Source organism: Panthera pardus, unplaced genomic scaffold (assembly GCF_024362965.1).
Source record: "Panthera pardus isolate Hobbes unplaced genomic scaffold, ASM2436296v1 HiC_scaffold_15, whole genome shotgun sequence".
NCBI lineage: Eukaryota > Metazoa > Chordata > Mammalia > Carnivora > Felidae > Panthera > Panthera pardus.
This window is the reverse complement of record NW_026526710.1, coordinates 71,518,690-71,532,395: the sequence shown is the minus strand read 5'-3', so window position 1 is coordinate 71,532,395 and position 13,706 is coordinate 71,518,690. Positions and strand designations below refer to the sequence as shown.

At 47.9% G+C, this 13,706-nt stretch overlaps 1 protein-coding gene across 5 annotated transcripts in view; it reads left to right on the top strand.

Annotated features, from left to right (window-relative positions):
• The window catches only part of ALPK2 (alpha kinase 2), a 117,067-nt gene that overhangs the window by 8,088 nt on the left and 95,273 nt on the right, over positions 1-13,706 (top strand). For 2 of the 5 annotated variants that reach the window (XM_019463912.2, XM_019463915.2), the window contains exons 2-4: positions 4,170-4,250; positions 7,771-7,898; positions 11,338-11,455. In XM_019463912.2, coding sequence (XP_019319457.2) covers positions 7,790-7,898; positions 11,338-11,455 — 227 coding nt within the window. In that variant the 5' untranslated portion in view covers positions 4,170-4,250; positions 7,771-7,789. Of the gene's footprint in view, positions 1-3,196; positions 3,340-4,169; positions 4,251-7,770; positions 7,899-11,337; positions 11,456-13,706 lie in introns of those variants that run through there. The other 3 variants (XM_053902773.1, XM_053902771.1, XM_053902772.1) reach the window with 2 other exon arrangements.

The following is a 13,706-nucleotide window of genomic DNA, read 5'->3' as shown; positions in this document are numbered from 1 at the left end:
TACAATGTGTGGTCTCACGTGTCTGTCTTCTTTCACTGGAATGTTTCTGAGGTTCATCTATATCGTACCACGGATCCACGCTTCTTTGTATTGTTCCACTGTATTCTACGGTATGGCTATACCACATTGCCTATGTAGGCACTAGTTGGACATTTAGGTTATTTCCAATGGACATTTAGGTTATTTCCAACTTTAGGTTATTATGAATAATCCTGTTAAGAACATTTGTGTGCAAGTCTTTGTGCAGATATGTGTTTTCGTTTCTCTTGGGGAGACACCCGGGAATGGACCTTCCGGGGCTCTTGGTAAATTCCTGTTTAACTTTTCCAGAAACTGCCAAACTGTCTTCCAAAGTGTCCGTACTGTTTCACATTCCCACCAGCCATGCTTGACGGTTTTCTCCATATCCGGGCCCACACTTGGCTGCCTGTTTTATTATAGTCATTCCAGTGGCTGTGAAAGGCTATCTCATTATGGTTTTAATCTGAATTTCCATAATGACTAAGGATATTGAGCATCTTTTCACGGGCTTATTTTTTGCCCCTGTTTCTCACATATAACCCTAAAATCACACCCAAGTAAGAACACGGTGCTTGAGTTCCAACAGCCATGTCACTTGCAGGCAGTGAGGAATTAAGTATGTTACATCAACGCTTTAAAGTTACCTTAAGTTTCGGGTCATTATCTGTGAAATGGGAAAGAACACCAGCGTTGGTAGCTTTGCTGTAAGGATTAAATGTGACAATGTCTCTGAAGTGTCCAGCCTGGGGGCTGATACACAGAAAGTACCCAAAACATATTCATTGTCTTTCTCCCTGCCTGGCTTGCCCCCTCCCCACCCACCTCCCCCAAATTTCCAGAATCCATCTTTGGGCTGCGTACTCTGCCCTAACTACCACGGGCCAGTAGGCGTGGCACCCAGATCTGTAGTAACTCAGACGGCAAATGCGGGAACCCAGTTGCCATTGGATTAGGCTGGGTGATCGGAACTAATCCCTCCTGTCCCCAGTGAGAACTCACTGTGACAGCTGGCTTTCCTGCTGGCTCCCAAGGAACCGGTTACCCATTATCTGCGTGTGGGCTGAGAGCGCCTCCCTGACCCCTTGGCAACAGCCTTTCTGTGGACAGCAGCCACACCACCGGCTATCTGTACGGGGCAGATTAGCCAAAATAAAACTTGGCGTCAGTCAAGGGCTTTAAACACTCAAAGCACTCTCCCGTAACCTCTTGCCTGGTTCTCTACTTTGAGAGGAAGGTATTTCGGTAATTTTACTGATGTTAGTGATAGCAGCTAACACTTGTAGAGTTCTTACTATGCCATTTAGAGGAGCTTTATCCATAGTCCCTTAATTTTCCTACCAACGAAATGAAGTAGAGACTGCTCTCATCCTAGTTTTACGGATGAAGGAACTTAGAGCAGAAGTAAGCTAGTAAGCGGCAGGGCTCAGATTTGAACCCGGGAACCCGGTCCTTCATCGCCACATCCTTCTACTGTTCTGTGAGGGGCCCTGCCCATTTTGGAGTATCTATCAAAACGTAATATGTGCATGTTCTTTTATCCAGCAATTCCATTTCTTGGTATATAGTCTCGACAACCGCTGAGGTGCCCAAGGAAGCATTTAGCAGGGTGCAGATTCTTTGGGACACACTTGTAAGTCTAAAAAACTCTAGCCTAGCTATGTGTCATCAGTACAAGAACACACAGATGAAGCACACTTATTGCCGCGCTGTGCAATACTGATGTCACTGAGCAGTTTTTAAAAAATGATGCAGCCCTTTATGGATTGGACTGACATTGGAAGATTGCCAAAGCTTATCACTAAGATAAGCCAGCTGCCTGGGAATACACCCAATTCAATGCCACGCATGCAACAAAATGGTGTATATATTTAGATGACTATATACGTACGTGGATAGAAATTATATATATTTATATATGTAAGTGTTATATATATTATTAAAATATATTTGTATATAAAGATAATAGAGATATAAAGATCTATTTAAAGTTTATGTATTTATTTTGAGAGAGAGGGAGAGGGAGGGCAGAGAGAGAGGGAGAGAGAGAATCCCAAGCAGGCTCCGTGCCATGAGCACGAAGCCGGATGTGGGGCTCAACCCCATGAACCGTGAGATGGTGACCTGAGTCAAGATCAAGAGTTGGACGCTCAACCGACTGAGCCACCCTGACACCCCTATATATACATTCAGATGACTACACACAGACCTGGACAGAAAGATGCCTGAAAGCCTAGCAAACACTTCCTCCTGAGAAAGTACTGAGATGAGGGCCAGTGCAAGTGGGGAGACTTTGCTTTTATATGTATTTTTGCAAATAGGGACGAATGCATTTAGAATGTGTGTAATTAAAGGTAAACCGATTTCTTTTAAAAAAGGAGGCGACCACAGCTGAAAAACAAAATAAAGTCATGCACATCTTGTGTTCTTTCCAGTTAACATGTTACCTCCCCAAGGTGTCTGTGAATGCCACTGCAGCCCCCCCACCCCCCACTAATATCAGTAATTCGATATTGGTTGCCCACGTCTAGCTGAGAATGAGAAATCGGTCCTCAAGTGTTCTAACCTTCAGAGGAGCCATGAAACCTGAACCACGGCCTGACTTAACTGTCCTCTCCCTTGTCGTCAGCACAGCCCTGGCTGGGACACCGTGGCGGCTGAACCGTCTCTGTGGGTCACATAGCACGGTTGTCAGTGTTGTCACCTGTGGGACTTCACCGTCAGGAAGCAGTCACCTGGAGAGGCGTCGCAGATGACACATAAGGTCCCCGGTGTCACCCCAATTCTTGTGGAGCAGTTTTGTCCTTTCTTCCCTTTCTGTCCGTGGCAGAGGACCCTGGGAAGGGGAGGGGCCATGTAAATTGCTCTCACAGGTGAATGGTCTACCAGGAGAAATTTTTAGACATTAATTGGTATATCGCTTTTTTTTTTTTTTTTAAACGTTTATTTACTTTTGAGACAGAGAGAGACAGAGCATGAATGGGGGAGGGTCAGAGAGAGGGAGACACAGAATCTGAAACAGGCTCCAGGCTCTGAGCTGTCAGCACAGAGCCCGACGCGGGGCTTGAACTCACGGACTGCGAGATCATGACCTGAGCCGAAGTCGGCGGCTCAACCGACTGAGCCACCCAGGCGCCCCTGGTATATCGCTTTAAAAAAAAATTACTGTGGTAACCCACAGCAGAAAAGGAAACTGAGGAAACCAAGTGACGTCTTTCCTTAAAGCCTACTGATTACCACCTTGAAAACGAGTTATGTAGCACATTCTCCCTATGCCATTTACGTAGTTCTCTGCTTTTACAGATGAAGAACTTTGACCAGGTAAGTGGCAGAGCTAGATGTAGATTCGTCCCTGGCAAGTGACAAAGCCTGCATTTGATCCTCAGTCCTGTGATGCTTCCCGGTCAGGAGAATTCTCCAGCCCCCAGAGCCCTTCTCTTGCTACCCTCCCAATTGTCTGAGTAAGCGTCCTGGGAATGTGGAGAGCCCAGGGAGTCCTCCTTCTGCCCCGACAGCTGCTCCTAAGAAGGGCTGCAGAATGACGTAAGGAGGACTGAATCCCGACCCACTCCACAACACGGATGTGTTGGAAACGTGTGCTAAGAGAAAGAAGCCAGCCACAAGGGACCACATAGCATTTGATCCTGTTTATTGGGAAATGTCCAGGATAGGCAGATCCACAGGGACGGAAAGTAGATTAGTGGTGGTTGCTTGGGGCTCTGTGTGTGTTTGGGCGGGGGGGTGGGGAGGGATGGGAAGATAAGGACTTGAAAGCCAAGGAGAATGGGATTCTTTCTGGGGAAATGAGAATGTTCTAACATTGATTGTGGTGATGGTCGCACAACTCTGAACACGCTGAAAGCCGTTGGACTGCACGCCGTGAGTGGGTGGATTCTACGGCGTGTGAATTACACTTCATTAAAGCTGTTTGAAAACAAAGCGTTGCAGAGCCATCAGCCTCGCTGCCGGTCAGTTGAGCTAGTGGGTTCCACTGAGGCCACATTTTTTTTTTTTTTTTTTTTTTGAAAAAATTAGCAAGCACTACATTTTGTGCCAGGTGCTGTTCTAAGTACTTTACAGGCAGTAGTAACTCATTTCATCTTTATAACAACCTATGAAGTATACAAAACTGTTTTGCCTCCGTTTTACAGATGAGGAAACTGAGGCACAGAGAGGCTGGGACACACTTGCTGACGATGCTAGTAAGGAGTGCAGCCAGAATGTAAACCCAGGTACCTGACTCTAGAGCCCTTAACGCCGGATGCCGTGTTGCCACTCAAAAATGATAAGTGGGGTGGGGGTGGGGGCCTGGGTGGCTTAGTCGGTTAAGCGTCCAACTCTTGATTTCATCTCAGGTCCTGATCTCACGTTTGTGAGATCGAGCCCTGCGTTGGGCTCTGCGCTGACAGTGCGGAGTCTGCTTGGGATTCTTTCTGCCTCTCTCCCGCTCACACATGTGTGCAAACGCGGACACGCTCTCTCAAAACAAATACATAAACTTAAAAAAAAAAAAAACAACCAGTAGATGAGGTCACAAATACAACTTGCATTTCCAGTTGTGAAATAACCATAAAAAATTTAAATTGGATTTAGATTCTGTTCTTTTTGCCCATGCCTATGTTTTAGCCCTAAAATTGTTCAATAATCCTGAGAAGCATCAACTTTTTATCTCAAGTCAAATCCACAGCTCTAGCTCCCATCACCTGCTCAGACGTCTGAAAGGGACGAGCAAATACACTGGCTTTGACCGAAACGCTGCTTCTTTCCGTGTGTTTGCAGAGCGGGGGGAGGGGCAGCATTTCCTCAGCAGTGAAAGGACCGCAAGTTGCCATTCATTTCCTTGGTTTTCTGAGCACCGTGCCCTCGTCTGGCTTAGTCATCTCTTCCTACGGGGATTCAGCGGCGCTCGCCAAGTCTTCTGTAAACATTGCCATCCTTGTGCAAGGTGGCTGCCGTGGAAGTTGTCCCCTGGAGTTATTTGCTTTTGATATTTCTTTCAGCCTTGCTGAGAGCAGTTTTTCCATTAGGCATTTCTGTGACTTCTAAGTAAATAATAACGCATGTCAGCTCTGGCCTTTTTATACCTGTTGGAGCAATCACGTAACGTCTAAATGTACGTATCATGTAATCTGTGTCTATTTGCCATCTTGCAGATGAAGTTTCTTTCTGTTCTGTGCGACTAACTTACCATCTAGACCAAGAGGGACTTAGGATGGTTTTATGGGACACCTGTTAACCAGGGACCCGATGGGGTCCAAACTGCACAACTGTGTTTAAAACGTCCTATAACCAAAAAGCGCTGGAAATGCAATCCAAGACTTTTTTTTTTAAATGCTTATTTAGTTTTGGGAGAGAGAGAGAGAGAGAGAGAGAACAAGTGGGAGAGGGGCAGAGAGAGAGAGAGAGGGAGACAAAGAATCCAAAACAGCTCCAGGCTCTGAGCTGTCAGCACGGAGCCCCACGCGGGGCTTGAACCCACAAACCGTGAGATCACCACCTGAGCTGAAGTCGGGCGCTCAACCGACTGAGCCACCCAGGTGCCCTGCGATTCAAGTCTTTATTAAAGAATGTCGAGAGGATTAGGGGAGCCTGGGTGGCTCAGTCGGTTGAGCGTCCGACTTGAGCTCAGGTCATGAACTCGTGATTTGTGAGTTCGAGTCCCGCGTGGGGCCCTGTGCTGATAGCTCAGAGCCTGCTTTGGATTCTGTGTCTCCCTCTCTCTCTGTTCCTCCCCTGCTCATGCTCTGTCTCTCTCTCTCAAAAATAAATAAAGACTAAGAAAAAACCAAAAATGTCGAGAGGATCCAATTAACAACCATAGCGTCTCTTTCTCGGTCTCTGTGGCTCAATCTCCCCCGCATAACCCCGCGGCTTTTCAGACTTCTCTCCCAGCCCTTGTGCTGTGTTGCAGACCCAAGCGGTTGTCTTCCTTGTTGATGCAAAGATACTTCTTCTTCAGCTTTACCGCTCTTTCTGCCCGTTACATGCATCAGCGGACCCTCAGGTAGAGGAGAGTTGCTTCCTGTGCACTCCTCGTGAGGAAAGGAAGGAGGTGTGTTCTCCTAAATCAATTATTTCTACCCTGCTATTCAGAAAGCTTGGGTGCGTCACATAGGGGCAATTTGGGAATGCTTTTTTGTTTCCAAGAACTACACTTATTCTAGACAGAACACCTTGAGATTAAGGAAATGCTGTGGGAACATCAGGGGTTGCAGGAAAGGCCTCAAAGGGAAGGAAGGGCTGGCAGAATGTTCCAAGGGCCGCGTCTACCAGGCAGGGCCGGCCTTGAGGTTCCACGATGTGTGCCCCACACGGGGCCCCATGCCCAGAAGGCTCCCAGCGCTCAGGGTGGCGCTCTGTTGTTCCCATCTCGAATATCTGAATCCTTTTTGCACAAGCAACTCATTTTCAGTTTGAACCAGGTCCTACCAAATCGGAGAATTGGTTCCAAACGGTTAAGAAGCTGTTCCACCCATATCGAGAAGGGTTTCCCCTTCTACGAGACAGTTGTGGCCATTTAGATCCAGCCTTTTCCGCCAAGAGCTTAGCTCGCGTCTGCTATAGGACCCTCAGCATCCCCAGAATCACCATTTGCAGGTCTAAGTGCCTCCTCCCTGTCCGTGCTAAATGTATCGGATGGTGGTAGGAGCCTTCCTCCTCCTGAGCTTCCTGGCATGTGAGAACAGCTCACCAAGCGAAGGGGAAGTGGGAGCTTCCTGTTTGGATAGAGCGAAATGTTACTATTTCCAAGCATGGGGCTCTCCAAAGAGTGCTTTTGACAGAGTGGTGCCAGCACGGTACATGGAGGGTAGAGTGGAAAGGGCCCTCTGGGTTCAGACAGACCTGTGTTCTTAAGGCTGCCGTGCATCTGTGTGGGTTGTGCACTGCACAGCTCCGGGGACGGTATCAGCCTGCACAGCCATGAAGGGCGCCCCAGGGCAGCAGCCACTTGAGCTGTGTGATCCTGAGCAAGTTGTTGAATCTCTCTGAGCGTCAGCTTTCTCATCCTTAAGATGCAGGAGGTGTTAATAACCACTCAGGCAATTTAGAAGAGGTGAAATGAGATTGCATACGTGGTGACCAGTCAAGTGTTAAATGCCTGCTTGTATCAATGAATACATACATGCTAGCTCACTCACTGCCCTCCTGGGGGCGCTCCTCCGGTGCTCCAAGGAGCACTGCTTGCCCAATTTCAAAAGACCTCCCCCCAGGAGATTCATTTGCATTTAACTAAGGCCTCTTTTTCGGAGGCGAGTGTGCCTACGCACTTTTTGAGTCCCATGAAGAGACTTTGAGGACAGAAAGAAAGATGAGAGAGACGTGACACTGGCTGTGGGCTCAAGCAGCTCTCGCTCGGGGTGGGCTCCCGCTGCCTTGCAATCCACCAGGATTAGTGGTTCTCCGCTGGGGCTGCCCTCCCCAGGGACGCTGGAAATGTCTGCGGACACTCTGGATTGTCGTGACTCGGGGGAGGGGTGCTGGTGGCACCCGGTGGGTCGAAGCCAGGGGTGCCGATGCTACGATGCACAGGGCGGACCCCACAACCAGACATCCGGTCCAAGGGCCAGCAGCGCCGCAGGTGACAAAGCCCGCCCGAGGACTTCCCATCTGCCCACCAGCCCAAGTGCCAGTGCCCCGCCTCCGACGAGCCAGGGCGTGCTCCTTCTGTCCCTAAGGGCCACTAACGAAACTCCCAGGACAGTCAGAGGAGCCCCAGAACAAATGTTGATGTCAGGGATTTGTGTTTTTCAGATTCACGAGGCTCCTAAGGATGACAGACTCAGGAGGGCCCCAGAGGCACACCCTTTGTTTTCTATCTACGTTGCTTTCCCAGAAAGTTCCTGAGAAGTCAGACGCCGTGCTTCGCTGCATGATATCTGGTAACCACCAGTGGCTCATTCTCCTCTGAGATCTCCCTGCGGGCCCGGGTTTGTGGCTCACAGAGGCATTATTAAAAATCATTTGTGAAAATGGCCTGGGAAGTCTGTTCTGAGTAACCAGTTGAACAACTAAATCCTCTATGATTCCCTGCCCCCCCCCCCCCCCCGAAGGATTTCTTTGAGTGACTTCCTGGATATAGCCTAGTGATCTTTTTCACTTCGCATTGTGGTTCTGGGTTAGGCGACTCCCGCCCTGGTTATTTTTTCAGAGAATCCATTCTTAATTTCCTGTGTACATAGGAATGTCGTGAGTAACTTTCCTTCAGTCGATTTATTGGAACCTTCTTGATCACTCTTTCCTTGATATCCCCCAAACCAGCTACATACATCTCCCACTGCCCGCCTTCGTCGGGCATGCTGGTCAGCAGTGAAGAGGTAAAAACCAAGGCAGGGGGTGCCCAACGGAGGAGGAGCAGGGGGCTGGGATTCTCCCTGGCCTGGAGAATAAACAACCCAGACCTGACCCCACATTGGTGCCCCCGGTGGTAAGAAGGATTTCTTATTAAACGAAAATAATAGAAGCAAAATAATTGGGTCAGGAAGTGGTACCTTGTACCTTGTGGATTGTTTCCTTTTTTGGACTGTGTCTCTACCTTCGGAAACATAGAGGCACCAGTGGTCTTTCCGGAGGGCGCACAGAAAACTCTTCTCCCCTGAGATCCCTTTTTCTAGATGGGGAGAGGAAAAGAGCCAGCTTCTGAAATGGCCGTGCTTCCTTAGCTGAAGTCATAACAAAATCTCATCTCTGGTCTGGGTGCTGGGGTGTCCACCTGTGAGTGAGTTCAGCCTCTTCGAGGCCAGAGCCAAGCCCCCATCTTTCTTGGCATTTGTCCACAGCCATTCAAATAGAGGGACGCACGCACGTCCACCACTGAACCTCCATGCCGTGGCCCCCATGTGTCCTCAGGAAGCCCCAGCGTTTGGACGTACCCTAAACTTGGCTACCGGTCCCCACACACAATGGCGAGACATTCTGGAGGTGGCTCTCCATGTGTGACCTGTAGGTAGGCTTAAAAAAACAAGGGTAGGATTTTTGGGCGAGGTTTCCAGCAAGTGGAGGGAGAAAAGAGAACCACCCACAAAGGTACAAGACACCACTTCCCTGTGTGAGTCTCATTTCTGGCTGATTATTCAGATCTATACTGCACAAGAGGAAAAAACCAGTCAGCCGCTAAGAAACTGGGGGCATCAACCAGCCCTGATCGGTCTGAATGAAAAAAATTGGAGTCCAAGAGATTCGAATGAGTGTCCCGGGCCCAGCTCATGCACACTTTATGTACCTTCTTTAAAAAAAAAAAGGAGTCCAGGATATACAAAAAAGGAGGAAGGAGAGGATTCCTGAGAACGCCGACTGAGAGGGGGACAAAAGGCTAAGAACAGGCAGAAATGAATTGTAATCCCCAACCTCCTTGGTGGTTTCTCAGGGAAGCTCATTTTTGGTGCTTTAGTCACTTGCCTGGAAGGGACTCAGCCAAACCACTGGGGAAGAAGGGTGTATCCTTGCACGTAGGTCTGTCCGCTCCTAGTTCCGGGGACCAAGTAGTCAGGCGGGCGCTACCTGAAGGGGGAGGCCAGGAGGATCACCCACATTCGTGGCGCTGGCACAGAGGTAGCCTAGCTGGGAGACGCCCCATCAGACAAGACACAGGGAGGGAGGCAGGGGCTCTGAGCACCGTCAGGACGGGTCCATGGTGCAGGGCCCAGAAACACGTGGGGTTCTTCTCTTCGTGGTGTCTGGGGCTGCTCACCAAAAATCCTGTGGTATGTCAGACAGAGACACAAGAAGGACGGATCTAGAACAGTGTTTTGTTTCCCAATACTGGGCTTTCCTCCTGTAGACAGGGCACATTTGGGTACGTTTTCAGTGTTACGGAGGCTAGGGGGGAAGCTCATTGGGACACACTGGAAAGCTTCCTTCGCGGTCACAGGGGTAAAAAATCCCAAGGGGTGAATGGAATTCCTGGGGGTTTCACCAGATTAGTCCATCAGATCTGGTTACCGATCACAAGGGCAGGAGGAAGCCCTCCTGAGGGAGAAAGCATAGGGCAGTTTCTGTGACGACACCAGTCAGGTATGCACAGGAGCGGCCCGGAAATCATACACGCCTCATGAGGGGACTAATCCACTAATGTGCTAATTCACTTTGTTCTTCCCTCTTCTGTGCCATGGCATACGCTCAGCTCCGAGCGCCGTTTAAGGATAATTCTCCACAGGTACAGTGACTTCCGTGCAAATAGGACATGAACATTTCAACGGTTTTATTCAATTCTTCGAGTAAAGAGGGAACCAGAAAGTAGGAACATTAGAGGAATTAGGTATTTATAGGCAGTTTAATAAGGGAATGTTAGGATAAGATTGCTGGACTAGGTAAAACACCGGTTAATGTCCTGTAGGGCGGTAAACCAAGACTTACGGGGTTATCTTTTCTGCCAGGCAGGGATTATTTACGTCTCTGTTGGATAAAAATCTACAAGTTTGTAGGCAACTTCACTGAATCTGGGAGTGTAACCATCTTTTAAGTTTATTTATTTATTTTGAGGGAGGCAGAGACGGTGTGAGCAGGGGAAGGGCAGAGAGAGAGGGAGAGAGAGAGAATCCCAAGCAGGCTGCGCCCTGTCAGTGCAGAGCCTGACGCGGGGCTCGAACCCACAAAACCGGGAGATCATGACCTGAGCAGAAACTGAGAGTCAGATGCTTAACCGACTGAGCCACCCAGGTGCCCCAAACTGGGAATTTTAATCAGTAGTAATCATCAAATTGAACGATGTATATTCCCCTAGGTGATTCTTAGGTGGACCTTTGTCCCCATAGGACACGGAAAGAAGATATTATCCACATTTTTTCCTCATATCCAAGTTTTAGATAGTTTTTCTTTTTAAAAAAATGTTTATTCATTTTGAGAGAGAGAGAGAGAGAGAGAGAGAGAGAGAGACAATGGGGGAGGGGCAGATAGAGAGGGAGAGAGGGAATCCCACGCAGGTTGCACGCTGCCAGCACAGAGCCCGACTCGGGGCTCGAACTCACAAACCGGGAGATCATGACCTGAACTGAAATCGAAGAGTTGGACACTTAACCGACTGAGCTACCCAGGCGCCCCTAGATGATTTTTCTTAATAGCTCCTTAGGGTTAGGGACAGCATTTCATTTTGTAGGCCTCATCCACACCCCTGCACAGGATCATCTCAGGTACATAGCTTGCTCAATAGTGCTTATCGGACGATGCATTTGAATCAATGAGAGAGATTTTCCAGTTCCCCAACTGACATAGTTCAGCATGTCCATCCCTGTGGCTCATTACTCACTCCTGTTCATTGCTTTATGATTTTCTTTTCTCAAAATGCTTACTGCAAGAGGAATATTCTTCTGTTGTCATTATCAGGTCAGCCCAAGCCAGAGGTGACTTGGTATAAGAATGGCCGAGCCATAGAGGAGTGTGGCATTGTTTCCAGTTATGAATTCTTCCAGAATCAGTATATTCACCTGTTACATCTCTATCGGTAAGTAGACGTGCCTCTGTGGACTGTTTACAAAGGTCCCTGCATTGGGTCATGTGCTGGTTGTACCGGGTAATGTCAAAAGATTGGCTCCCCTTTGCTTTTTTGCATCCTAACATTAGATGCCACGAGCAGGCATCAGGCAAGGCGTCCAGCTGAGCTCCTCTAATTGGCTTCTTTGATGGAATTACAACTTTACCTAGAACTTTATTCGAGGTGGTCCAGCCATTTTCATTCACTGAAAGAGCTTTTCATTTAATCTTATTCCCTCTGGAAAGTCAAGAAACGCAACATGGTTTTGGCAGTCATTCAGTCTCTCTTGCGTAGCAATGGAAGGAAGAAGGAGGGGCTGGCCATGAACCCATAGCCCATTGGTGATGGACGGAAGGCTGAAAACCATGCCTTCTGGCTTTATTGTAGGAAGTCGTATGGTCTAGCATAGTGGTTTCCATTCTTTTTTGTTTCCCCAAGAACTATTCGGATGAAATCGGGAAGCCCCATGTGTGAGGCAGAGAAAATGAGAACTGCTTTGGTTGAGGGTGGGTGGAGAGTCTTTGCTCTTGGTCCCCAGTTGTTGCTGAATTGGTCACAGTGTTCCTTATGGGGACTGTGAAGAGTCCAAGGTCTGCAGAGTGTGGTATGAACATGACTGGGAGGCATGCGCATGTGCTGATAGACTTGGGTTTGAATTCTGACTCTACTGTTTTCCGTCCGTGTGACCTTAGCCAGTTATTTAACCTCTCCCAAACTAAAATTTGTTGATCTGCAAAATGAAAGGAGTGCTGAGACAATTAAATGATTTTATGCTCGTCAAGTTCTTGCTGTGTAGTAGTTATTCAATAAACACTCGCCTCCTTATCTTCGTATCCACTCTTTTGTTTCAAAGTATTCCCAGAGATCACTTTATCACGTTGGAAATCCTTGACTCAGCTGTCTTACAGAATAGCTAAACTGGTATTCAAGATGCTCGTTTATTCATCTACCATGTAATTCTTTTTTTTTTAATTTTTTTTTAACGTTTATTTATTTTTGAGACAGAGCATGAACGGGGGAGGGTCAGAGAGAGGGAGACACAGAATCCGAAACAGGCTCCGGGCTCCGAGCTGTCAGCACAGAGCCCGATGCGGGGCTTGAACTCACAGACTGCAAGATCATGACCTAAGCTGAAGTTGGATGCTTAACTGACTGAGCCACCCAGGCGCCCGGCAAACTTTTTCTATAAAGGGCCAGGTAGTAAATATTGTAGGCTTTGAAGGCCAGATGGTCTCTCTCACAGATACTCAGCTCTGCCATCATAGTATAAAAGCAGCCACAGACAATATGGGGTTTTTTTTGCGGGGTGGGGGGAGGGGCATGGCTGTGTTCCAATAAAACTTTAATTACAGGAACAAGTAGGGGGCCAGATTTGGTCTGTGGGCCATAGTTTGCCAATCCCTGCTCTAAATGGTAAGATCCTTGAGTATGTACATGCTACCTACTTCTTTGTATGTTTTCCACTCTTGCCTTTGTCCCCCTGAACATTCAAGCCGTATTTCTTGATTGATTAATTTTAGTCTCGCACTAAGCTAAAATATTATACCCACTTTTTTAGCCAGAAGAGAGGCTTAATGAGTATTCTTTTACTTATGGAATGCCATTTAAGAATTGTGGTTTGTTATTTGCTATTTCTACAGGACCAGGAATGTAGGGAAAACCAGTGTTTGTAGGGTAAGGGAGTTAAGGGATGGAGGGATGAGAAGGCCAAGATGACACCCCGGGGCAGGCGGGCTGGTTAAAATGGGAAGAGAAATTTAGGAAGAGAACTTGAGCCGTGGACGGGGCAGGGAGTCCTCATTCTCTTCGCAGAAGTCCAGCGGGGCTGGAACAAATCAAGACTTGAGATGACGGAATGTATTCTTTCCAAACTCGTATTCTGCCATTTGGAAAAGTAACCCACCAACTGGGAGAAGCATTCGGTCCTGGTATAAGGAATTTTAGTGGGGCCATGCACTAACAGATGTGGTTGCATTTTTGTGTTTAGTAGTAAATGGGCTTTGAACGTTCTAACTTTTTACAGCAGTTCGGGGCCATAGCTGCCCATTAACCTGACCTAGGGAATTTTTAAAACCCCCTAATGCTTGGCCTTCAACTTTGACTAACACAGTCTGGACCCCAGATGATTCCAATGTAATTGCCCAGGATGAAAAATTCCTTACATCCTAAAACATTCACCTGCAAAGCAGTTTGACTTCTATCAGTATGTTAAATGCGGGTT